The 27,822-nt window shown below is 44.5% G+C and overlaps 1 protein-coding gene across 4 annotated transcripts; it reads right to left on the reverse strand.

Moving 5' to 3' along the window:
- Positions 1 to 853: 853 nt before the first annotated feature.
- csnk1a1 (casein kinase 1, alpha 1) lies at positions 854 to 27,296 on the reverse strand. Of its 4 annotated transcripts, none has more exons than XM_012836620.3 (11): positions 26,501 to 27,296; positions 26,037 to 26,143; positions 19,696 to 19,822; positions 19,485 to 19,583; positions 14,795 to 14,878; positions 12,071 to 12,210; positions 10,975 to 11,053; positions 9,529 to 9,603; positions 8,652 to 8,758; positions 8,077 to 8,189; positions 854 to 2,916 (listed from the first exon to the last, which is right to left on the reverse strand). In XM_012836620.3, the coding sequence occupies exons 1-11, from the start codon at positions 26,621 to 26,623 to the stop codon at positions 2,909 to 2,911; spliced, it is 1,062 nt and encodes a 353-aa protein (XP_012692074.1). In that variant the 5' UTR covers positions 26,624 to 27,296; the 3' UTR covers positions 854 to 2,908. The 4 variants fall into 4 exon arrangements, with proteins under 4 accessions (XP_012692074.1, XP_012692073.1, XP_012692075.1 ...); XM_012836619.3 differs by having other exon boundaries at positions 8,041 to 8,189; positions 26,501 to 27,295; XM_012836621.3 differs by lacking the exon at positions 14,795 to 14,878 and having other exon boundaries at positions 8,041 to 8,189; positions 26,501 to 27,289.
- Between the last annotated feature and the right edge of the window lie 526 nt (positions 27,297 to 27,822).

The following is a 27,822-nucleotide window of genomic DNA, read 5'->3' on the forward strand; positions in this document are numbered from 1 at the left end:
TCCAGTGCTCCCTCTTGTTCTGGAGGCTTTGGGCACAGAGCAGGGTCCTGTTGTGGCCCTCACCGACCCCGTCCCCGTCCCTAGGGACACACGCCACGCATCATTCTAGCCTGCTGGAGGGTGACAAAGCCTCAGCCATATATGGCTCCCAAACTGGACTCCCACAGACGGGGGCCCTCATGACGAGGCTCCTTGATACCCTGTCGCTGCTGCCCTCTGTTCAAAACTACATGGATGGAAGTGGCAGGTCGCCTTTCCACAGTAGCAGCGTGGGTTCTTGTGGTTTTATTTATTTTTTTAGTGTTTGCTCCATCTTGTACTGCTGTGTTGGTGGACTGCCTTTCCCCACTTGACCAGGAGGTCAGGCAACGGGATTGTGGGGGCTGGCTGGACGTGTTGAGTTTGAAGTGACTAAACAATACAACTGGAGGCGAATTGTATTTCACAGGAAGGAGGTAAACGCAACAAATGGCCTGGGACTACACAGCATCCATGTATATGTGTGTGTGTGTGTGTGAGAGAGAGTGTATATGTGGGTGCATTCTGTGTAACAACAATTTCCTAGTGTGACCCAGTCGTCAGCCATTGTTTCCCAGACTCCAAGGCAGCACGTCTGTGCCATTGTGTTCACTGCATCCCCACATGTGAGCATGGATCATCATGGACAACCAACACAAGGAATCCCCATTGGTGCTAAACAGCCCTTACATGAGACAAAAGGACACCATCGAAAAAGCATTTGATTGCATGGATACGATTACACAAAAAAAACATAAATGCATAACAATGTCCTTGCTGTACCTAGGAGTTAAATATCACTGTGGTATAATTAATTAAACCAATTACCACGGTAGCCATTTGAAGCTTCTTTTTTAATATTTACAGATATAAATCCCGTAAGATTAAAACATCACCACAAGCACCCTACAACTACCCATCACCCCTAAAACCAGTTAACAGGAACTGATCCTAGTTTACAGCAACACCTTTAGACCATTTCAATAGACCCCTGTATCTCTGGCAACCAAAACCTTCGGGAAAAAGAAAGAAAAGAAAAAAAAAATTCCAGATCGAAGCATTGACTCTCTCAATCTTAATTCTCATTCAGTTGATTCAAGACTTTACAATGCATGGGTTGTGTCGGAGACTAAGAGGTAAACATATCAAAGACTGGAACATATGGAGTAAGAAAAAAAAAAAAAGAAATAAAAAGTGGCTGTTTGGGCCCAAAGTAGTGTAGGTTCTCTTCAAATTACAGAGGCTGGGACAGTGGTTCTGAGAAGTCATTTTAATTTATTCTGACATGCTAAAAGGGAATAAATTACACTTTTATAGAATGTCCAGCAGTAAATGTCTTAAGCTGGGTCAGAGGGGGATAATAAGGAGGAAGAGGAGGCAGCCATTTTACTGGTGTGCATCTGCTTGGGACTAAAGGCTGAGAGGAACTAAAATGGATCTTGCTTTTACAAGATGTCCAAAATATATAGAAAAGAAACCCTCAACTTTTTTTTTTCTTGCAATAAAAAAAAAGAAACAGAAAAGAGCAAACGGTCGCTACTCTAAACAGCAGCGAGAGAAAAACAAATTGAGTTTAGCAGAGAAAGGCCCAGAGATATCTTACAAGAGGATCTGCTTCACTGCAGGAAGAAGCAACAAAAAAAACACCCTTTCCCCCAAATGATCAATTCAAAACAGGGAAAGACAACTCTATAAAACTGAAAAAGTAATTTTTCCTCTGATAAAAAAGTGTATATATATGCATATAAAAATGATAAGGGGGAGGGCTGGAGTGAAGGGGGCACGTGTCTCAGTAGGGAACATGGAGGCCGTTGTTGCAAATCAAATGAACAGGATGAATGGGTACGTCCGTCAATCAAACATCCATACTTCCAAACGAGAGGGGGGGGGGGGGGAGGAGAAAAAAAAAGTATCATTGATGCATACAGTTTTCATCTAAGCAATTAACATACAGGTTTAGTTGAGATGCCTAATTTGTAATGAATATGCTTTTGTGGAGTTTATTTTTTTTATTCTTTTTTTTTTTTCCTTTTTTTTTCGACTTCAGAATACCAAGTACAATATAGTTAATGCAGCTTTCTAACGAGAAACCTAGTAGTCACTAGAATCGATTTCTTCTTCACATTAGAAGCTCTTCTAGCACATATCAGCAGGCAAAATTTTTAATTACCTCTTTTTTTAATTAAGAAAAAACAGAAACCCAATGTTTTGCTTAGTAAGACCCAGGATTCATTTGTGACAGAAACAGGTTAAGTTTACATGGTCTCATTTACTTGAGGATGTAGGAATAAAAAAAAAATAAAATAGAAGAAAAAAGAAGAAAAATTAAATCTCAGATGTATAAGTGTTTTGGGGGGGGGTGGGTGGGTGGAGCCACGCGGCGTGACTGGAGATGGGGGGGGGCACGGTGATGTGCAGCTGACAGGTGAGGAAAGACCCCCCCCCCCCCTTCACCTCCCACCAGCCGCATCCTGAAGGAGAGAGCTCAGGGAAAACATTGGCATGTGCACAATTATATCCTCTGCGAGTCGACCATTTTCTACATTTTTTTCCTTTGCAAGTTTTAAAATAAAACACAAGAAAAAAAAAAAGAAGTCTTCAGGGACAGGACAATAGAAAAGGCTACAGCTTTGAACTCCATACCAAGCCTGCTCTCTCTGTGTGAATATAGTATATACATACCAATACATAGATAGATGCGGAGCATGTTATCTATATATACCGATTACATATATAGTATATGGAACAACAATGTTCATTTTTAACAGGAAAGGGTTGCCCACAATGCCTGGCGAGGGTCTGGTGAGGTTGATCCTAGATGCCGGGGTGTGATTGGAAGGCAAATCCTGCTACGACCTCTCTGCTCTGCTTCAATACATTGTCTTAATGCTCAGAAACCTGCGAGAGAGAGAGAGAGAGAGAGAGAGAGAGAGAGAGAGAGAGAGAGGAGGACAAGAGTGAGTGTCAGGAGATCACAAGTGTCTTCACAGGGTTGCGCTTGTCTCATTGGTGAAGGGCCAAAGCCCTCCCAGTAGAGCGGCGCTTGCTCCTGTAATCACAGAAGTGCAGAGTCATCAGTCCCCCTCTGCAGCAAAGCTGGGAGTCTGCCGCAGAGCGTCCGCTGGGGAGGAGCAAACATGACCAGAGCGGCAGGCCAACGGATCACCAGAGCCGCTCAGCCACCGGTCACAATCCACCCCGTCACTAATCCAACTTAAACAGAGCAATCCTCCCAACCAGAATGAATGACTAATGCAAAAGCACAGCACAGAGGCTCAATGGCTGCTGAGATACGAGAGTACAAACCATCCTGAAGTCCACGCAAGAACACTACACACAGATCTCACTACACACAGATCTCACACAGATCTCACTACACACAGATCTCACGCAAGAACACTACACACAGATCTCACACAGATCTCACTACACACAGATCTCACGCAAGAACACTACACACAGATCTCACACAGATCTCACTACACACAGATCTCACGCAAGAACACTACACACAGATCTCACACAGATCTCACTACACACAGATCTCACGCAAGAACACTACACACACAGATCTCACTACACACAGATCTCACGCAAGAACACTACACACACAGATCTCACTACACACAGATCTCACGCAACACTACTACACACACACAGATCTCACGCAAGAGCACTACACACACACACACACACAGATCTAACGCAAGAACACCCCACACACACACACACACACACACACACACACACACACACACACACACACACACACACACACCTCCCTTCATGGACTAGCGCAGTGGAGGTCACCTTGTCCAGTGGGGCCCGTTCTATTACCATTCCACAGGCTCCATGGCAACCACGGAGCACACAGCACACACACACACACACACACTAATGGCCTGAACGTCTTCAGGCTCCAGCCGAGATGTGTTCAGACAACGAATGGTCGGTCTGCCAGAGGGACACGCGCCTCGGGAGCACATCCTTTCAGAGTTTCATACCATTCGTGGTCACTCGCTGGAACAATGACAGCGCTAGCTTCAAATGATTGTTCTGAATGTTGAAGTGCTTTTAAAGTAAGAGGCGTCGGTGTCTGTGGACCGTTTCAACACTACGGCTTAAGGCACATGGCTCACCCCGCCGCCACCGGTCACAAAGGAGTTTTTCCTGCCACCAGAAATTCGGTTTCAGGGCACTTTGTAGAACCCGCTAAAGCAAGCACAGTATTGAAATATGTGGAGAGGACTGGAGGGGCTGGAACCGGACCATACTGTGTGGCCCGATGCTGACATTAACTAAGTATTAGAAGAGAGCCATTGAGGGCCACTAAACAATATAGAAAGGGGCACGCTCACAAAAACTCTCCTACTAAAACTGTTATGGTGACATATTTGATCATTTCTGTTTGTGACGAAGCAAGCAAGCAAACTACAGGCTCCGCACACGGGACAGGCCATATAAAGGTCAAAGGGCAGATAAGCCTGAGCAGGCTGTGCTGGTGTAGCCACTCACGTGTGCGATAAGAGCTTTACAGCCCATATTAAATACACAAGCAGAGCTGCTGCTGCTGGTTTCCCCCATTAACTCTCCACTTCCTCCTCCATGCTGGCACTCCGTTCCAGCCCCGCCAGACCTCAGCATGAGCTCATCAACGCCGGGGCTTTAATGCCAAGATGGCTCCTCTGTGCTGCTCCAGCAACCACAAAGGCAGCAGTAGCAGCAGCTCCCTCAAATGTGGTGAACTTGCAAAGAAGCTCCTTTTTTTTTTTGGCTGCAGGGAAAGAAAGGCTGTGCAAAGTCAACAGAAAAGCAGACTCAGTCGAAGCCGGGGCCGATGACTAAGCGGAGCCTGATTCATGTGAGATCGAGCAGGGCTTTGCTGAGGGTTCAGGCGAATCATTTTTCACCAGGCCCGAGTTTCGTGTGCCAACTTGGATCATGCACTTGGATACTCCCTTCACTACGTCAGGCGGAACCAGAGGCGTCTCCCTCAGACACCAGATCCCGGACGCTCAGGCGGAACCAGAGGCTTCACCTCAGACACCAGATCCTGGACGCGTTGAGCGTCTGGGGGTCCATTTCATGGGGGAGGAGAGCCCTTCTGACGTAACAGGCCCCAACATACTGAAGGAGGGAAAGGGCACCTCCGCTCGCCGTGTATATTATTAGCTTCCACCAAGCACTTTAGCCTATTGCCTCCAGCAGCAATCACGGGGACATTTCCATACAACACACTGGTCTAACAAGTTTGGAGGTTAACGGAAATGACTGCTCTTAAGCTCGTAAGACAAATTGATAATATATGCAAGTGCAGTGAATCAGTCTGCACAGAAAGTGATCTGCGCACCTCCACTCTAAAATAGCGGAAAAATTCTTCTAACTTCTAACTGTTGCCCCGCCTCAGATAAGAGGTCACGGGTGAGTAACCATGGTGACACTGCAAGATTCCGACGACGCGTGATGTTGAACGACTGGAGCTTACTCCCGGGCCCTCAATCTAGGCTTGGCCAATAATGCTGATGTGGCCAACTCCAAACAAATATCATTTAAATGCCTGGCACTTGGGTGACGCGGAAGGGGGCTGCAACACGAGCTCACATCAACAATGTCTCCATTGTTAGCAGACTCGCAGAACGGCCAGGCCAAATTGGTATCCAAGAAACCAGCAATCCCCTGCAAATAAAGTTCTTTCAAGCTCCAGTACTCAAGAGCTTTGCCACTTCAACCCCCGGCTGAGGGGCATTTTGCAGCCTTTTGGAGCCAGAGCACTGCGGCGCACACGCTACCAACTAAATGAGGTGCTCTGGTTTTATTAGCCACTTAAAATCTCAAACTTAGGAGGAAGGTTCCTACGGCTGGTTATCAATTATGCACTAGAGACACACTGCACAGCAGGCGATGCTAGGCAGGACTGTGCACATGAAGACTATGGAGTCAGAGGCAGTGTATACAAAGGATTAGACTCCATACCACGTCATCAGCAAATCCTATTTATAGACGACCCTCGCTTCACAGCACTTGTGTGCTGCCATCAATTGGGATGAGTCTTGGGAGGACAGGGGAGGGGGAGGGAGGGAGGATCCCATGGGCATATTACATGCCTTTCAAAGCCTTTCTGCGGAGGTGACGGCACTGGCTGATATGTATAATGGATTTAGAGCCCCGTCACCAGAAGATGATTTAAGCCGGAAACCTTTTACCTGTGATGTCATGTCACAAGCTCATGTTTGTGCTAGCATTAGCTTAGCATACAGGATAAGGAGCTCATGTTTGTGCTAGCATTAGCTTAGCATACAGGATAAGGAGCTCATGTTTGTGCTAGCATTAGCTTAGCACACAGGATAAGCTCATGTTTGTGCTAGCATTAGCTTAGCATACAGGATAAGGAGCTCATGTTTGTGCTAGCATTAGCTTAGCATACAGGATAAGGAGCTCATGTGATAAGGAGTTCCACGGACTGCCCGTCACATCGCTATTGTCAGGGGTCATCATTCCTCCCGAGTCCCGCCCCCGGCCCCCTTCATGACACCCAGTCAACAGACACTTGCACATGGTAGGCTGCTTCGATTCATTTGAATCAGCCAGACAGGCGTGACATTAAACTAACCACAGCCTTTATTATCGCCCCAGCCACCCCAGTGCCCACTGCATGTGGAGCAACAAGACCAGGTGCCCCATGTCGGCTCCAAATCTTATTTCACTCCAAAACCTTGTGCAAGGCTTGCAACTTTTCGCGTGAGGGGAGACAGTCATGCATAGGTGAAGCCCATCTAGCCTACTGAAACAGGATGACTGCCTTAAAGTCTCAGCCCGGCTGCATCAAGTTAGATTGGGGCTTTAGCCTACTGAAACAGGAGGACTGCCTTAAAGTTTCAGCCTGGCTGCATCAAGTTAGATTGGGGCTTTGCTCGAGATGTTAAAAGGAAGATATTATAGGCAGATTGTGGGCAGAAATGTAAGGTCTTAAGAGGAATGCCACAAAGCTGTTGACAGGCTTTAGTGGAAACCTCTCTAATCTTTGTGATTATTCTTCAGCTGTAGGGGTAATTAAACTGCCATCTCTAAGAGAGGTCCCCTTGTGTGGAGAAGAGAGGTCTCCTTGTGTGGAGAAGTTTTAGGAATACAAATATGCACAAAATCCCTTGTACAATATCCCAAACATTTGATGTAATCGACAACAGTCATCTTAATCTGTTTTTTTTTTTTTTTTTAAACATAGTCCGAAAAATCGGCTCCACATCACTTCACCCCGGACTCTCCATCCAGCTCGCTCTTACAACGCAAGCATCGGAGACTGCAAGCAAAAAACACACATGACATGATGAAGCACATCGCAACAGAATCTGAGACACAACATGGCCACAGATCTGATGCAGACATCCCCATAGCCCAACATGACGGAAGAGGAAGAGATCAACACAAGAGACAGACAACCAACCAACCAAACAAACAAACAAACAAACAGGTGAGGGTTAATGAGTAGTTAGAATCTCAATACAATTTTTTTATAATGTTTATATGCCATGGCAGAAAAGCGAAAAATAACAAAAAGCAGATTAACAAGTGTTAGATCCAGGAACATTGGTTGCCAGAAATCTCAAGTCAAATCGCATATCCCATTTGGAAAGGGGTTAATTCACAGAGGGGATCGTTATATGATTGTTTTACATCCACATAAGAAGGTTGATGAAGTCACCCCATTGGCCCAGAGAAGAATAGACATTTTGGTATAAAGTTAGTAGTCAAATTTCCCAAGGACGTCATTGCATCTGCAAGACAGACCAATTGAATGTTTTTTTTCTTTCTCTCTTTTTTTTCTCCATTTTCTTTTTTGGGTGCCCTCCCAAACACCAGGTCTTAAATGTACATATTTTTTTTTGTGTGTTTGGGAGAGAATGTTCCGAATCCCCTTTTTTTTTTTTTTTTTCTCTGCATTTAACCTCTTTGCGCAAACAAATGAAAGCAATTGGTGTCTTCTGTTTTTGCACTCAAAACGTCGCTTGGCTGTTTGCTACTAACCTTTCATGTTACTCTTGGGTTTGTCAGTTTGCTTGCCTGTGGGGGTTTGTGCCTGCTGGCCTTGGCCCCCTGAGGAAGCCGCCTGCTGGGCTGCTTTCTGCTTCAGCATAGTCCAGTCGAATGTGTAGTCATACTGGTGGTTCAGAGTCCTGCAGCACCACACAAACACAAACAAACACACAGTCTTGAAAAAGAACGTCGATACAAATAAGTCAATACTCAAAGTGCCCATCAAGGGGAAGAGAAGGCAGTTTGTTTTCTCTCCAGTGACTGCAGAGAGACATGAAGACCTGTTCTTGTGTTCTGAAAATGTGTCGGTGACTGAAGCGTTTAGATCATTTATTAGATGTATTAGATAAGTACCAGGGGACAGAAAATGTGGAACAAGTCAGCGAGTCAGAAAAGCTGGGACAAGTCAACACTAATAACATTTCAGTTGAACGCCTCCTGCAGTTCACCATCAATGCCTTTATTCTCCATCATAAAGAATCAGTCCTTTCCCCATGTGGTGAGCTGTGGCTAATGCTAATGCTAACGCTAACGCTAACGCTACTGGTGCATGTTGGGGCATGGCCTGCGTGGGCTCCTAAAGGGCAGGAGATGATGCGCACCTGAAGAGAATGCGGAAGAGCTGCCGCAGGTACATGTAGTCGGGCGCCTCCTCGAAGCGCAGGCCACGGCAGTAGTTCAGGTACATGGCAAACTCCGCTGGGAAACCCTGGGGGAAAGAGACAAAGACACATTTGTTCCTCTGCTCTTGACCTGAAAAACACCACTGCTCAATTTCAAGCAGTTTCGTAAAATACTCTTTTTTTTAATGGGTTCGGTGTTGCGTTCGTTCTACTGAATGGACAGAATTTTTTCCTCGACCGATTGCGAAATGCTGAGTAACAAAAAAAAAAAAACGCAACTCCGTTCCTAACAGCATTATACTGGATTAGTGAACCTGAGAGGCCCTTTCTGAAGCTGGAGAAAGTGCGGGAGATTACGCAAGGTGTGCCTGCCTGAGGGCCTGGGGCTCCACACGTACAGACGTGCATGTTCACACACATGAGCTGGAGCCTCTGAGAAAGTGCTTTACAGGTCATGGCTGCCATGTTTAACTAAGAGGGCCTTGAGAAACCCTAAAGCCTATTTACAGCCTGGATTAGAGTGACATTTACACCCTCCATTTTTAACCGTCATGCAGGAATGGCCTTCTACCGCTCAAGGGTTTAGAGCAAACCCCTCGGGCCTTTCCTTATCTCATCTGATCTCCTTACGCGCATTAGTTCATCGTGGTCACACTCTCTGACATTCGTTGACATTTCTACTCATTCCATTCCGAACCAGTAAAAACTCAAAATTGTAGTAATTGAGCACGGGTAGACTTTAGAAAGCTTCCTAAATTCTGTTCCCTTGGGTTGGCAGCGACGACGGGTCGTTGTAATGGGCTCTGGGGGATTGGAGTCGTCAGCAGTTGGGGTGGGCAAGGCTAGCGGTCCTTACCTTACACAACACCTCCACAGGGGTCGACATCTTTTTCTCGCTAATCTTCTCGTACTTCTGTTTCTTTGTGGCAGCCTGTGGAACATATGGGCGAGAAATGAATGTATTTACCAGCACAGTCTCAGAAGTACATCAAGGTATAAGACAAAGGAGCATTTGGGAGCAGGGTGAAACGTTTAAACAGCGCATGCCACAAATAAACCAAATGAAAATCACCACCCGCTGGGCGCCCTGGCAAACTAGTGGGAAACCTTTACTTATTTATTTATTATTATTTTACTTCTTTATTCTTTTTTCCACCTTAATTCTGTGCTCAATGTTGGCCATGTGGGGTTAAGCACTCTGCTGTAAAACCTCTTTCTTTCCTTCTACCGCCCCTCGGGATTAATAAAGTATCCATCCATCTATCTATCTATCTATCTATCTATCTATCTGCTCTGCTGGACGTGACCTTCCCCCAGCTTTGAATATCAGGCCGGGGTTTGCAAGCTGATGTTCCATTTAATTCCATTAAGACAGTGCGGGGGGGGCGGCTCCTCTGTGCCATGTTTAACCTTCTTGCCTAAATGAGTCCTCCATCAGGACGCTTCCACAGCGCAGGGCCCACGAAGCCTGTCTGGAGTTCAGCAGAGATCATGAAATATGGCTCAATACTACAACTTTGACGCATAATCCTATGAAAAACCAAGTCTTGCAGCAATCTCTTGAATTGTGTTCATTTTTGCGCTGCCTAGTTGGCTTTGCAACAGCCACGTTCCTTGATGCATTACATTGCCAACTCTCATTGTCTCTCTCTTGTGCCGTATGTGTGGCAAGGGGTGTCAACATGTCCACTCGCTCACTGTGAATGTGGCCTACTTCATTTCACACTTGGGCTCAATGGCACATTACATGGACTATGGACTATTACTAGGGAGCTGGCAGGGAAGAGTCCGTTTAATGTTCAGTCCAGCAGATTTGGACATTTAAGTTCACCCATAGCTCCGAGTAATATCTATACAAGTTCAGTGGTGCGGTGCATGTCTGAAAACAGCTTCTGATGATCACTTACAGCATAATTCTTACCTGCAGTCAAGACAGTTTTCCCCCCAACAGCTTAATTAGGCAAGTAATTACACACATTAAACATACAGAAAAAGCTATTCATCCTCTCCAGAAACTACACACACACACTCAGATTTATTTATTTTAAATATGCTAGCAAATTATTGAAAGAATACTACACGAACACACTCTCACACACAGCTTCAGCACTAAGGTCTCCAGATGTCTCCATTCAAAAGGGACGGAGAGCCCTGGAGTACCGGCCTGACTGACACACACACACACACACACACACACACACACACACACACACACACACACACACACACACACACACACACAGGTCTCCAGATGTCTCCACTCAAAAGGGACGGAGAGCCCTGGAGTACCGGCCTGACATACCTTCAGTCCCTGCCAGGGGAGGCTGGTTCTGTTGAAGTACATGAGCACATATCCTAGCGACTCCATGTCATCTCGGCGACTGTTGGAAACACAAGCTGTTAATGATGTGCCCCACCACACACCCACACACACACACACACACACACACACACACACACACACACACACACACACACACACACACACACACACACACACACACACACACACCAAACAGTCCAGGCTGAAGGGCAAGGCATTTGATGTGTGCTTAATGACATCCCTTTAAAAGATCACTGACACTGCACGGAGTGGCAGTCGGGGGAGGAGGAGGCTGCGGCAGTGAAGTTCAGACTAAATGAACCTGCTGCCCAGTGGCATGGCACTCTGGTGGTAAAGGGCAGTGGCATGGCACTCTGGTGGTAAAGGGCAGTGGCAGGGCAGTGGCCCTCGCCCGTACATCACTGACATGAACATAAGGAGCACTGGTCTGCAGAGTCAGTGGTCACGGCCTTCTGCTGGAGCATCAAGCATGACATAATGCTGACTTAATACTGTGGCATGAGTTCATCACGTAATGCTTAATTCTGTGACAGGAGTTCATCGCACAGAGGATTGAGGCCAATGGGATGAGCCGCCGCCTGCAGCATCAACGGCCTCTCGGGGAGATTGTTCATATGGGTTTCACAGCCAGTACACCATGTGGGCAATCAAGACTGGAACCATTTCTGCCAGCTTCCTTGCAGCCAAGAAAGCCACCCGTTATGACTAAGAGTGCATTTCTTGTATTGCTGAGTAGATTTTCATTCTCCCTGAAGATTTGTAAGTGGGTTGCAAGTGCCCAGGGAAGACGTACAGTACCAGTCAAAAGTTTGGACACACCTTACATTTTTTTGAGAAGTGTTTTCTTTACTTTTATTATTTTCTACATTGTAGATTAATACTGAGGAAATTTAAACTACAAAAGAACACATATGGAATGATGTACTAAACAAAAAAAGTGTTATCTACCATGTAGAAAATAATAAAAGTAAAGAAAAAACTTCTCCAAAAATGAAAAGGTGTGTCCAAACTTTTGACTGGTACTGTATAGTATAGAAGAGGGAAAGGCGCTTACCTCTGCTCGATGCCCAGGTGTGCGTTGATGCTGGCGTAGCGAGCCGTGCCAGTGAGATTCTTGTCTTCTCTGTAGGGTATGTGCTGCCGCGTCCGGTTATCCCGGTATTTTTTGGCCAAACCAAAGTCAATGAGGAACAACTGCAGGGAAGGAGAACAAGAGCAACAAACGTCTGTAGAGTTAAACCTCCATCTTTCTTAAACGTCAGAGAAAATCATTCAAAATGTAGATTATATATATATAAATTATTATCATTTTTTTTTTTAAATAATGGGGTCAACTGAGTGGCAACCCCTCTCTAGGTGTTTCGACTGCATGGCCCCTGAACTAAGGGCCCCCCAGGACAGCCACGTCCTCAATATCCATCGTAAAAATACCGTTCAGGCACATGGTATAATAAAGTTAGTCCTCGGATCTTACGGCACAAATTAGATTAATGGTCTACACCACCCACCCAGTGCCTACGCAACACAATCTTATGGTATTGTAATGGCATCAGCGAAGGCTGTTGAGGATCTGGACATTCTCGGGTCCACAGGGCCATGGGAGGAGACACCTTGGCCCCTCGGGAAAAAGGGATTTGATTTTCCCCAACTCCTTCATTTCCACGGAGACAGCAGTGGGGGCTGCTACTGTATTGAAATGGACTCAGTCAGCCGGGCCGTGCTGTGCTGTGCTTTGCTTTCTCGGCTCAGCCAAGGGGATTCAGACCTTACTTCCTCTCGTCGAGAAAATGAGTTACGCCAGCCGTGAAATTCCATTTGGGTGCTTCTATCGGAGTGAGGTGGGGTGGTGTGTGGAGGGGGATATATACACACACACAAAAATAAAAGGCTGATACATGCTCAAGTGTGCCACAAGCCACCACCAAACATGAAATGGGTGTTTTATTATTATTCGCTCCGGGCACGTTCCTGTGTCTCACTCTGTTTACTTGTTTACAGCCATTCTCTCCGTGAAGCACAGATGAAGACTGGGAGCCTCTCAGCATCTAAAATAAGAAAGAGTTGCAAGGACAACCCGAAATAGCCCAGGCCCGAGCAGAACATCAGCGTCGGGCTGGAGAAGTTTGTGTTTTTGGAGCCCTCTTAACCAGAAGGTCCACTAACGAAATAGGTCAAATACTTAGAGATTATTTTTAAGACACCGCTTTAACGCCGAGCTTGAAAACACCATTAGTCTGTCCTCATTCAGACAAAGCTCGACAAAAATGTAAATGCAAGTGTGTGTGACAGGGACAGGATCAGCCGGAACCAAAAGTTTCACTTCTGCCAGAAAGCTTTCGGGGAAGCAGCCCAAGAAACTGCGCTAGCAAAAACAACTTTTGAAAACCAGAAGAGGAACTACGTGAAAAAGTGGTTGCCGTTTCTGAAAGCCTTTAACAATGGAACCAAATTTCAGCATAATGTGCACAGTTGCAACTAAACATTTATTGCAGTGGTGGTTCAACTAGTCAGTCAGAAGAATTTTAAAAAGCCTGTAGAGAAAAAAAAAAAATCCATCACAAGAACACCAACCTTTAAAAATCTGTTGTAAAAGAGAGTAAGGGGCTTTAGTGTAAAAGAGGGGGGGGGGAAACACAGCAAGAAAGAAACTCCTTTGAGGCCATGGAATCAGGAAACAAGCGCAACCTAACCACACCCTTTTGCCAGTGCCCATTCTGACTTCAGGCCTGTGCTTTCCAAACACACTCCATGTTCTGCTCTCTAGCCCCTGGCCCCAGGCCAGCAGCAGGCAGTGACGTCAGTGGGCTGCTTTCTCCTCTCTGACACTCGGCAGCTGGCCCAGACCAGCCCCACACAGGCTGGGGGAGGGGGTCAGGGGTCAAGGAGGTGGGTGAAGAGGATCACCTCAGTGCAGGTCCCAGTGACCCCCCCCAGGCCTCCTCTCTCACTTAGGACCTCATGAACGAGTCATGCCGAGTCTCTTCTATGGCTTATTGGTTTAAGTGGCTTCTTCAGCTGGGCCCATAGTGATGACACTGGGCCCATAGTGATGACACTGGGCCCATAGTGATGACATTACCAGCCTGTCAACAGATGGCACTTTGCTGCCTGCACGTCTGCGAGTGCCTGGTTCCCTTCATTGCTGTTCCTGTACAACACACTGTTCTCAGGGCAACACACTGTTCTCAGGGCAACACACTGTTCTCAGGGCAACACACTGTTCATCTTAGTGTCACGTCTGCTATGCTTTTTATAGGACATTAGCACCCAGACCATCTTAGCTGGACATGGTGAGTCCCCAGTGAAGTCATACAAAGTTGCAGCTATGATGATGTATGGACCAGTATGTACAAAATGAAGTAGAGCACCTTTAACATGAAAAATGTGGTCCCTTATAAAATTGGACAACAAAAACAATAAAACAAACCAACAAATAAATTAACAAACCAAAAAAAAACACAAATAACAAACAAAAACCTTAACCTTTCTGTGGGCAAGCCACAACACTCTTCGTCTGCAGATTCCTGCAATCTGGATTAAGAGTTAATCTCTGCTTCGGGTTTAGCATGTGTGTCTGGTTTAATGCCAACAAGTGTTAATGGTTACTGATCAAATGAAAAAAATAAAAAATTAAAAAAAACACTGCTATGATGTAGGAGGAAGTGGGGAATCCAAAAAGGGGAAAACAAACAAACAAAAAACAAACAAAAAAAAAAGGAAAAAAGAATTTGGTGGGGTAGTATTAGGAGACGGTGGAGGGTGTGTTGAGGGTTCAGACCTGGTTTAATCCTGAGAAAGATGGGTCCTGAGAGGAACTAACGGCCAAGCTTCTCTTCCTCTTCCCAATCGGAGTTTCTAAACACTGAACAAACAATAAAGGAGTGCAGTGCATCAACACAGTATAGCTGACAACCAACCCCACTCGGCCAGCGCAGACAGGCAACACCAAAGGCTCAGAAAAAGAACGAACGAACGGACGGACGGGAGAAGGAGCAGCAGAAGGTCGTAGGGGTGGGGGAGGGGGGCAGGGGGAGAGAAAGCCCCCTAGGCTATCCTTCGTCCCACCAGCTAGGGAATCCTGACTTCAGATTGGAGGAGAGGGAGAGAGCTCTGCTCCGCTGTCGGAGGCCCTTCCTGGAAGTCAGCCTTGGCCGAGTTACAGCCCTGGCTTAGCATGTAGCCAGCATGTAGGCTAGGGAACGAGAGGGGGGAGGGGGAGGGGGAGGGAGATGACCTGCAACAAATGCGAGCCCCCACCCCCGCTTGCCTCGTTGGGTTTATTTTTTCCCCCCAAAGCCATAGTGGCACATGTGTTATTTATGGTTCCCCCACCCCCAACCCCCCTTTAGTTTTCTATCTGACAAACTGTTTCCAAGCCTGATTCACTTTTTTGACTTTGCAAAGATTTTTTTTTTTTTCATTTAACATTAGCCATGCCACATATGACGACAAAAACTATGAGGGACCAGCGCTTCAGATGTGGAGCAAGAGAGCGAGATGGCAGGAGGTCCTCTCTGCTGGCACCACGAGGGGTAAAACAGGCCAAACTCTACAGCCATTCCCTCTAATAGGCATTCGGTGTTTTAGGCATGAGAAGCTTTAACAGAAACCAAACCAAAAACAACAAAACAACAAAAATTGTGGCCATCAACAAACTTGCCTTTGCCCAATCATATCCCTGGGACCGCAGAGGAAGCAAATGAAAGCGTTTCATTGGCCATGAGCTACAGACACACCTTCAGTAAGGAAGAGGCTCCAACACTGCTGGCGTTTGGCAAGGCCACATCGGGCAGGGAGAAGCTTGACAGAGAATAAAGAGAGGAGTGGGGAGAGGAGAATGGAAAGAGATGAGAGAGAGAGAGAAAGCGAAGCGTGCAGTAGCCGCCGATATGCTTTGTGGATTTAGTACGGCTGTGCAAGACGTATGAGGACAGCTTTTAAAATTGCGGCTTTGGGTTTGGGGGGAGGTGAGGGGGGGGGGGGGGGGGGTGGAAGGAAAATGTTCCTACAGAGCCGCTCTGAGTAAAGCAACACAACAAGCAACGCTATGCTAATGATGCCAAGCTGGGTGCCCCCATCAGTCAAACCAGACAACGTTGGCAGCGGTGCGTAACAAGGGTGAAGAAGAACTATTCATATTCACTAGAGGAACTCCAGAAGAACTATTCATGTTCACTATAACTCATATTCACTAGAGGAACTATTCATGTTCACTATAACTCATATTCACTATAACTCATATTCACTAGAGGAACTCCAGAAGAACTATTCATGTTCACTATAACTCACATTCACTAGAGGAACTATTCATGTTCACTATAACTCATATTCACTATAACTCATATTCACTAGAGGAACTCCAGAAGAACTATTCATGTTCACTATAACTCATATTCACTAGAGGAACTCCAGAAGAACTATTCATATTCACTATAACTCATATTCGCTAGAGGAACTATTCATGTTCACTATAACTCATATTCACTAGAGGAACTATTCATGTTCACTATAACTCATATTCACTAGAGGAACTATTCATGTTCACTATAACTCATATTCACTATAACTCATATTCACTAGAGGAACTCCAGAAGAACTATTCATGTTCACTATAACTCATATTCACTAGAGGAACTCCAGAAGAACTATTCATATTCACTATAACTCATATTCGCTAGAGGAACTATTCATGTTCACTATAACTCATATTCACTAGAGGAACTATTCATGTTCACTATAACTCATATTCACTAGAGGAACAATTCATGTTCACTATAACTCATATTCACTATAACTCGTATTCACTATAACTCGTATTCACTATAACTCATATTCACTATAACTCATATTCACTAGAGGAACTCCAGACTATTCATGTTCACTATAACTCATTCACTAAAGGGAACTCCAGACTATTCATATTCACTATAACTCACATTCACTAGAGGAACTCCAGACTATTCATGTTCACTATAACTCAGATTCACTATAACTCAGATTCACTAAAGGGAACTCCAGACTATTCATGTTCACTATAACTCATATTCACTAGAGGATCTTCAGACTATTCATATTCACTATAACTCATATTCACTAGAAGAACTATTCATATTCACTATAACTCACATTCACTAGAGGAACTCCAGACTATTCATGTTCACTATAACTCAGATTCACTATAACTCAGATTCACTAAAGGGAACTCCAGACTATTCATGTTCACTATAACTCATATTCACTAGAGGAACTATTCATGTTCACTATAACTCATATTCACTATAACTCAGATTCACTAAAGGGAACTCCAGACTATTCATATTCACTATAACTCATATTCACTAGAGGAACTCCAGACTATTCATATTCACTATAACTCATATTCACTAGAGGATCTTCAGACTATTCATGTTCACTATAAGTCATATTCACTAAAGGAACTATTCATGTTCACTATAACTCAGATTCACTAGAGGAACTCCAGACTATTCATATTCACTATAACTCATATTCACTAGAGGAACTCCAGACTATTCATATTCACTATAACTCATATTCACTAGAGGAACTCCAGACTATTCATGTTCACTATAAGTCATATTCACTAAAGGAACTATTCATGTTCACTATAACTCAGATTCACTAGAGGAACTCCAGACTATTCATGTTCACTATAACTCATATTCACTAGAGGATCTTCAGACTATTCATATTCACTATAACTCATATTCACTAGAAGAACTATTCATATTCACTATAACTCAGATTCACTAGAGGAACTCCAGACTATTCATATTCACTATAACTCAGATTCACTATAACTCAGATTCACTATAACTCACATTCACTAGAGGAACTATTCATGTTCACTATAACTCATATTCACTAGAGGATCTCCAGACTATTCGATACAAGTATCAACTCCGGGCTTACGACTGAATGGATTGTGAAATCGTTAGCTATGAAACTACTCTGATATCCCATTAATATCACTAAAGTGGCATTACTTACAAGCAGCTGACGTGATAACTTGCGATCGGATCTCACGTCCTGCTCTATAGGCAAATAAACTACATACATTACTATTCCACGCCTTTTCTGCCAGACATTATAAGAGGAAAATCCCAACACCACAGACTGGGTCTATTCCAGCCGCACATTTGTTATCTAATCACCTGAGACCCATGCTAATGGCAAGTGTGAGCTGGGCCTTTTGGCTCTAGTTTATAACTGTTTAAATGACACGGAAGCTATGAAACTAAGAACTGTATAAGCCCCAAACACAACCACTAAGATAAATCGTGATTACATAAAAGTAAATATCTGCTCTGGTGACAGAAACTACACACAGTTTTCTAAAATGTGAGCACCATGGTGAGGGCGGGCAGGTGAGAAGCAGAAGGCGGAGTCGTGCTCGAGCGAGAAGCCTTTGATTTAACTCCAGAGGATAGTGCGTGGGGTTTTACACAAAGAAACAGACATAAAAAAAGAAAAGCCTAGGCCTTATGAGTGTCCCCCTGTCTGCGGAGTCCAGTGCTTGAGGGGAGCTAAGACCAAGCCTTCCTGTCAGGTGGGGTGTGAGAGAGAGAGAGGGTGTACGTGTGCTTCCTGTCAGGTGGTGTGTGAGAGAGAGAGGGCGTACGAGTGCTTCTTCACTGACCAGTGGTGGAACAAAAGGGGGTGAGATTTATAAGTGTATGCAATAAAACAAAAGATAAAAAAGATTAACCAAACAAACAAACAAATAAATAAATAAAAAGCTTGAGGCTGGCATTCACACAGACACACAATGGTAAACACTTACTCCAGACAGCACTGCCAAAAATGGTAATACAGGCTTCACTGCTTTGGTACGAAAAGAGTACCAGCGCATTTGGTTTGATACCACTGTTCTCATACTGACTGACCCACTGGTTGACCACCAGAGATGGTGCTGGTATGCCACATTTAAAATGTGCATCATCATGCTTTAACTTTGCCAAATGTTGCCTGTCTGCAAGGGCTCAAAGTAATGAGTAACAAAATACAAATCAGGCAACCTCAGGGTACAACATTCGGAACAAAACAACTTTGAGGGAGAACAAACAGAATGACAGTCACATGCAAAAGCCTCCTTGGTTCATCCCACTGCAACCTGTTTGTTTGCAGAGAAGCCCCCTGTTGAAGTGCAGGACATCGCTGGCATTTGCCAACACCTCTGCCAACCGCAGACTGGGCATCACAGTCTGCCTGTATTACCCAGTGTGTGATTCATCCTGGTGGTGTGCTTTGGCGCCGAAGCATGTTTCAGTGTTTCGTTAAAAAGGGACTTTAACTCTTAACCAACCACAAAAGAAACGTATTAAATGTCCCCAAATGCCTTAATTATGATCACATCTGATCGCATAAGTCAGCTGAGAATGGCCACTTATCCTGATCAGAGAATGGTCCTTGTGGAGTTGAGCTGGGATGGTGGTGGGGTCTTAGTTTACCTTATTACAGTGGCGCCCGATGCCCATTAAAAAGTTGTCTGGCTTGATGTCTCTGTGGATGAAGTTTTTTGTGTGCACATATTCAATTCTGCTGATCATCTGCGGAGACACAAGAGGACACAAAGAGATTTTAAATCTGTCGATTGACACCATCCAGCCAGTATGACATTCCTCCAACGTCCCACCCCAGAGGCGTTCGGTGGTCTCTTACCTGATCTGCGAGCATTAGAACAGTTTTCATGGTGAACCTGCGGGAGCAGAAGTTGAAGAGGTCCTCCAGACTGGGCCCCAGCAGGTCCATGACTAGGACGTTGTAGTCCTTCTCTTGGCCATACCACCTGCAACACAACAGCACCAAGGTCACTTCCCCAACACACACACACTCTTTCCTGGACAGCTGCATCCATTTGAAAACATTCTATTGATCTCGTAATGACCAAGACTAAAAATACATTCACTGTCAGACAATGGCTTATTTTATGGTCAACTGGCTAAGATATTAATCCACTACAAGGCTAAAATGCAGCATTTATTTGATCAGAGTGTGACGGTTGACCTTCATTTTGAAAATGTTGAAAAACCTGACTGGAAATATTAACTCAATACTGACTCATTTTATCTGTTGTAGCCCTAGGCAACCTATTGAGGGACAGAAATCATTTAAGTCATACATCATCTGGAAACTGAATATCTATTCATGAACTGAAAAATGACATGTATAGGGGTCATCCTCTACTATCACTATCTAAAGAAATAAATTGCGAAAGACATAGCTTCTATGTCTTCACTGCTTTTAGTCCAAAGAGGTCCATGCAATCTGTAACATCTCCCTTAGGAGGATTCTGAAGCAACCACAATAACTATAGCCAACAACGGATGACCAATACACGTATAAAGGGTGGCTGAGGCACATCAGAAAATGGTATGAATGCTGGAAATGTTAGATACTTTTCTCATTGTACAACACTTTGATTTCTTAAAATGTCACATTTTTACCAGGTGATTTAAATTGTCCAATTTTTGTCAAAATCTGACTGAATCTTCACAAGGACCTCTTGAAAAGGTGAATGGCTATACCATACAGGAAGTGAGCGCACCAATGGAAATGTTGGAGATTACATATAAAAATGAGCCACATACGGTTTTTCTAATTTTGCCATGAATCCATTGCTTTAGCTGTACTCTCCTTTCAAATCGCTATATCTCAAAAATGTACTTTTGCAACACCATACTGATTTTGATGTGACAAGACCCAAATGATGGCATGGCACTCAAACAACAACAAACAAACAAACAAACAAACAAACTAACAAAGCCTGAGCTGCCCAACAATGGCCGCCGGTCAGAGGGGGAAGGGGACGTAAGAGGACTCAATGTACCACACCTCTCTGCTCTTCCCACAATATTCATGGTTAAGTGTTCCCATAACGACTCAACTAACCCTACAAAAAAAAAACACAACCCCTCACTGAGTGCCGTTTGACTGTGCTAGCGTGCTGTGCTAGCGTGCTGTGCTAGCGTGCCCTACTGACCACAGTATGCTGAGGTAGCGTGCTGTACTAGCGTGCTGTGCTAGCGTGCTATAGCGTGCTGTGCTGACCACAGTATGCTGAGGTAGCGTGCTGTGCTAGCGTGCTGTGCTTGCGTACTATAGCGTGCTGTGCTGACCACAGTATGCTGAGGTAGCGTGCTGTGCTAGCGTGCTATAGCGTGCTGTGCTGACCACAGTATGCTGAGGTAGCGTGCTGTACTAGCGTGCTGTGCTAGCGTGCTGTGCTGACCACAGTATGCTGAGGTAGCGTGCTGTACTAGCGTGCTGTGCTAGCGTACTATAGCGTGCTGTGCTGACCACAGTATGCTGAGGTAGCAGGTCCCTGGGAGAGCAGCGGTGCAGCGGAGGAGTGGGGGTGGGGCTTGGGCTCATTCATCATTAACCCGAAAGGTTTTAGTTTCCAGGCGCCCTCAGCGTGCCGCTCCACTAAGCGCTGCTTCTGGAGGTCAGAGCGAGGCCCACACACCTCGCCCCACACACCTCGCCTCACACCCCTTGCCTCACATGCAGTGCCACAGCAGTCGCCAGGCAACCGCAGCTAGGGCCTCGCAGGCAAAGCATTATTATGGGGGAGGAGCTGGGGTGGACAAGGTAACGTGATGGCAACAAGTCTCCCGATACACATCTCATGAACCAAACTGAAAGAGCGTCAGGAGCCATCTCGTATCCGCACGGGTATGGCAGAAATCCGACAGGACGTCCCCCAGGTTACCAGACACTCCCAACCTATCCATCAGTCTGCTTCACTTACATTCCCACAGACACACCTTTCACACTGAAGCGCCAAAATAAACAGCAGAAAGGCTAAAGTAAGTGAAGAATGCCTCAAAATCCACAACAGAGTGGTTAACATTTATGCAAAGGCAAACAGCTCATCAACAGATGTTAAAGTTAAATTTCACTTTTGATACGTAGATACCTTTTAAAAAACCCAATCCTGTCATTCTTTGAACACACAAATGTATTTCATGGATATGTGAAACGGCCTCGTCCTCACTTCATAGGTAGAGGAAGTTAAGTGGAGAACCAAATGTTTGTAATGAGACATTTCAAATTCAGAGGTCATCTAGCTAAATAGCTGGGTAACATGAAGTCAACTGAAGCCATATTGGTACACAGAACGCCAAGCAATGCGGCTGCACTGAACCTTGTTTTTCCAATGTGTGATCAGTATCCAATATTGCCCAAATGATTACTATTTTCATTTGTGAAAAAGTAAAACGTGAAAAGCATTCATTTGGATTTTTAAAGAGTTGGACAAAGCTCTAAAGACCATGCATTATTGGCCATGCCATGGGACAATTAACAACTGCCTGAGAGTTAACAAACTGAGTAGTTGACTTGAGAAGAGTCATCAGAAAGAAACAGCAGACCTGTCTGTGGGACACCCCCCCCCAAAGGCCACAACCCACATAGTAAGACAGATAATAGGCCATCAGAAATAAAAAATAAAAATAAAAGGTTTTGTACAAATTTGAAGGACTACCAATCCGCTCTGGTTCTTATTGGTGGGGCTTTAAGCTGGTCAGTGAAGCTGGCTGGCCTGAATAAGACTTGAAAGAGCAGCCTCATGAGAATGAGCCCTTTCCACGCATACAGGCTGAGCAATGATTCATGAGTGGAGGAGGGGGGGAGGAGGAGAGGAGGAGTGGAGGAGGGGCAGCCTGTTCGGCAGGTTCTCCCAGCACAGACATGTCTCCTTCTCCTCTGAAAGGGGGTGCAGTGACACATTCTTCCATGGTCAGCTTTCTGCTGTGCTCTGAGCCATGTGCTGTAGGTATATCACCATGCTTGCTACACTGACGTTAAGAAGGAAATCTGCGGCACCATAGAGGGCATTCAGTGATAACTCAACTCACTGAAAAACAAGGCTTTCGCAAATAGTGTTGTGAGTTAGGGGGAGCTAAATGTGAACGACTTGCTGGTGTTTGTTCCAGCACAACCACTCCACTGCTAATGTCTTTAACGAGGCAGTCCAACCAGTTTGTTTAGATGGCCTTGCAATAACTGTTGAAATCCACACATTTGCCACAGTCCGTGAATTCACATGGATTTAAACACAGACAGAAGGTAGGTCTTGCCCAAAGGGGCCCCAACAAGTCCAGGCCAAACTGCTGTGGTTCTGACAGACTTCTCCATACTGCCCCAAACTCAGCAGGATTCTTGAGAACTTGTGCCTGGCCCTTGAACCGAGTAGGACTGTATTCAATACGCTGACTAATCAGCTACAAGTACTAATTCATCACAGTGTAACTCGCTTTGCCCAACCACCCACCATGGAAAGAAAGGGACAAGAAATGTAGCCATTGGCTAGTTTTCCAGGTTCCAAAAATGCCTTCTGGCCTGATTTGATTTGATTCACTCATCACTGAATTCTAGACAGGGAGGATGTCCCATCTACAACAAAACTACTTCACTTGGTGTTCTTTGTTCTGCTACCTAAAACATACTTAACATACTGAAAGAAGACTTTCACAGTCTCAGAACCTGCACTTGACCACAGGCGAATATAGGCATAGATCATTAGCTGCTGAAATCGTCTGTACCACAAGTAAGACTACACACTACAGTTTACCACACAGTGATGTGGACGTGGTCAGCGTTCATTTAGTACCACTGAAAAGAAAGTTAGACATCTTGTTTTTTGGGGGGGAAGTTCTGCTTGCTACTTGGCATAGAAGGACACTGGAACACAAGGGAGATGAGGGGCTGAGAACTCCATGGAGATTATGGTTTTTAAACCCTCCATCACAGGTCCTTCACCAGTATAGTTTACCTCACATTCATGAGGAATAATACAAAAACCCAGGGCAGTAACTGCCCAAGGAGACGGGTTCTCTGTCTACAGTATCGCCAAATGCTACGACCCAAAACTGCTGAGCATTGCAGAATAAGTTGGTGCTCTTTGTGTGTTTCAGGAGTATACAGGAAGGAATGCCCACTCCGGACACAAGCCTTCTTCAACCCTCATCACTTTAAGAGCACTCCCGTCCAGCTGTTTGAGGGAACTAACATCTTGTAATAAGACGACTCAGGACATGGTCTGTGAACTACTAGCAGCTGGTTATTAGGCTCTGAGTACCATAGGGTGGGGAGCAGGTTGGGGCATTTCAAACCACACACACCAAGTTGGGTAATCACATTGTTTTTCCCTCACTGTTGTCAATACTTGGTATGGATTTGTTTTTCAGTGAACCCAGATGCACTATGCTGAATGCAACATGCTTTAATATGGGAAGGATGAACGGCACAAACTCACTTCCAAAGAGATAAAAAAAAAAATGGTATACATAAAATATAGAGTGCGATGACCATTTAGTCTGTCCAATTGGATTATCAGAAATCACTCAGGAGATTCATTTGAAATGCCTTTTACGGACATGTGTGTTGTTCATAATGAACCTAAGCCACCACCTTATCTAAGCTTAAGGGTTTTCAAATCCAAAGGTCATGGAACTATGGCTCTGCCACTTGTGGTATTCTTAGCAATGCCTTACTAAGTCGTTTTTTTCTATGCTACACACTCAATGATTGCATTGAGAAATGCAATCAAACGTGGATTACACTTTAACAGTGTCCAGAATCATGAAAGGGACCCTAAAGTCAAAACATTGGATCATATACATGTTCCCCATGCATTTCAATACCCTGCTAAATGTAGTAAGGGAACTGAATTATCAGTTAGTGCTCTACTAAAACTATTTTAAAGTGGCATCAGCAGTGTGACATTTGCTTTCAGTTTCACCCAATTACAAAATAACCTACGTGACGGGCCCCTACCAGTTCCAACCTATTGCAAATATGTTTAAGGACAACATCCACTAAAAGCCACTGGAGATATATACATTTACATTCTACATCATGTAACTGTAAAAAAAAAAAAAAAGACACTTATTTGTCGGGCGTAACATGCAAGAGAAGGTGGAGGCCAACAGTCCTACCAAGAGCCTCTTCCCCGGTCAACACAAGGCCTTAAATAAAGTGGGATTTTTTCCCCACTTGAAATGACGACCAAAAAAATGGGATCCGACTAAATTAAAAAAATCTACGAGATCCTTCATAAGACTGATTGCTACATGTTCACTTCAGGGAGCGTTGATCGAACATATTTAGCTATTAAAACACCAAGATGCAGGCTGGATATGCTACGAACGACAATATTCCATAATGATAGCCATAACTTGGGAATCAGGAGGTCTTATCGATAAAACACAGGATGGGTGAATAAACACTGAGATACATTTGAACTCGATGTAAATTATTAACTGCGTTCTTTTACAGTAGCGGATTAAGCGCAACGTTTAATCCCGGAAGATAACAATCACGATTGACAGGGTTTCCATTAGTGAAATTCCTATAGCTTGCAAGCAACGATAATACATACGACCGGGCAAACGATTAATCACAGTTTTATTTGAATGAAATATACGTTGTTCAGTCTTCAGTAACCTTGACAGACAATGCGGATAGGCCCCAAAAGTTGTTTTCGCTCGCACTGGGCCGCCATTTTCTAACCGAGTAGGACGACATGTTGGAACAAACACAACAAAAGAGGAGCGGCCATTTCCAAACCGAGTAACGTTAGCAATATAACCTCTTAGCACTTCTGAACGTATAACAACAATGTTAGATTAATTTTCTTCGTCGTGTGGAACACTGGAAAACAAACTAGACACAAACATACATTCCTTTATCTCAGCACCAGACCAAATATAGCCAAGTCAGTCAACCCAATATACCAAATCTCCAAGTATCCTAAGCATTCTACAGCAAGCGTAAAGACCCTGCTATTTAACACAGATAAATAAAACAAACAAAAAAACTCAAACATGTACCGTTAATTCAAATCAATTTGAATACATTTCTAGCGAAACTAGATAAACTAACGATCTGACGCTACCAGTATGATTTCACTTAGCGATAGCCAGCACGTTCACTTGACGTGATGTCTATCCGGAGGAATTCGACGTTCAATCTGAAAAGGGGATTTTCAGTCTTACCTGATGTGTGGGATCCCGACTCCACCTTGAAGTATTTTATACAATTTGCTTTCATATAAAAGCTGGGGGTGTCTGGCCTTCTGAGATTCCAACTTTACTGCTACCTCCTACAACAAAAAGATTAACATTGAAACCTGCTTACAAGTGGTTGATCAAGAAACTTAACCAATAACATTTGGGTGGCTAACGTTAACTATAGTTCTAACCCATGAGATGGGTCTATAAATAATTTCGTTAAACCACTATCAACGACACAATATTTTGTGAAAACACCGAATTGTAGCTAATGTTATTTGCAAGCTAAGTTCATGCTAGCTGAACGTTAACGTTACCAACTACCAAGAGCTTCTCAGCTAACATTAGCACAGGTCATCAGATCCCTTGATACCATCCAGGATTGGTACAATAACCACAAAAATAACCCGCTTACTTTCTTATAATAATAATCAGATCAACAAACTTACCTCTCCATTTGTGATATTGATTGCCAGGTATATGTCACCAAATGACCCAGATCCGATTTTTCGAACAAGCTTGTATTTCCCACCGACTATGAATTCGGCTTTAGAGCCGCTGCTACTTGCCATGTCCTCGAGTCACGACCAACACTCGATCAGTTTAAAATTTTGTTATTATGGGACTGAACCGCCGCTTCCCTTAGGCCCTACGGTAATCAGAACATTCAGTCCTTGTTTGTCGTGGACGACTCTCACTTGAAACAATGTAGCTAGCTAGCGTTAGCAGAAGATCAAGCTAGCCTGTTCTATAATTGTTACCAAGTAACTAGCAAACGAATTCTAGGAACACAAAACATTAATATCGTTTATTTTTGTCGGAGTCCGTCAGGATCGAGCAAAACATCAAGGTTCCCTGAAAAGGCTCCAAACGGATGGGCTTTGTCAGAAGTCCAGTATTTCCAGTTTCTAGATAGCCAGCTAGCTAGCCTGCTAGCGAGAAATCGAAAGGACACCAGCAGAACTGCAATTCGCAATTCGACAACGACTCTTCCTTCGTGAACCACCTCGGTGTGAGGGGCGATGCCTTCCCTTTGTTTGTCGAAAGTCCGATACGACCCACGAACTAAACTTAATCTTCCCTGGTCGATTTATATTTTTATGAATTAAATGAGTCGCTTCTTCCTTCCAAAGAGCAACCCACTCACTCCGCCATCTTGTCACTCCACCGACCGTCTCGAGGTGATTTGACTTCTTCTCACCGAAGGAGGAGCGCGCGGGGGAGCAGAGGGAGTCAGCCAAGCAGCTGCAGGCAGGGGAGGGGTTGTGGCGTCATTGGCCTGCGGAAGCAAGCTGACATGAGCGCGCATGAAATGTAAAAAAAAAAAAAAAAATCTCTATCATTGAGTTTAGTAATCGAGTTTTACATAGTCTTGTCAACTGTATGTATACGCCAGACCCGGAGCACTTGTTTGGAAATTTGTGACGCCAAATATTTCGCCCGATAAAACCCAATATAATGTTGCCCTCCTTTCTAGGTCAGCATGAAACGATCAATATTTTGTCCTCTCATTACTGATTGTCTTCCACCTTGCCGTTTTTGTCAAGATGGGTTCCATTAATGTGGATGCCAGCCCCCCATACATTCGCTACAATGCGAAACAGGTAGGCCTAGAGTGCAGAAAACTAATTTATCTGTGACACGAAGGCCGCCAATTCATTGCTTTGTGGAAAGTGATACAATGATATAGGCCTAGGCCTACTTGATCCACTAAAAGTCTTAAAGAACTACAAATCTGTAGTATTGTTGCCTTACTCCAGGTGTTACACGG

Source organism: Clupea harengus, chromosome 20 (genome assembly GCF_900700415.2).
Source record: "Clupea harengus chromosome 20, Ch_v2.0.2, whole genome shotgun sequence".
NCBI lineage: Eukaryota > Metazoa > Chordata > Actinopteri > Clupeiformes > Clupeidae > Clupea > Clupea harengus.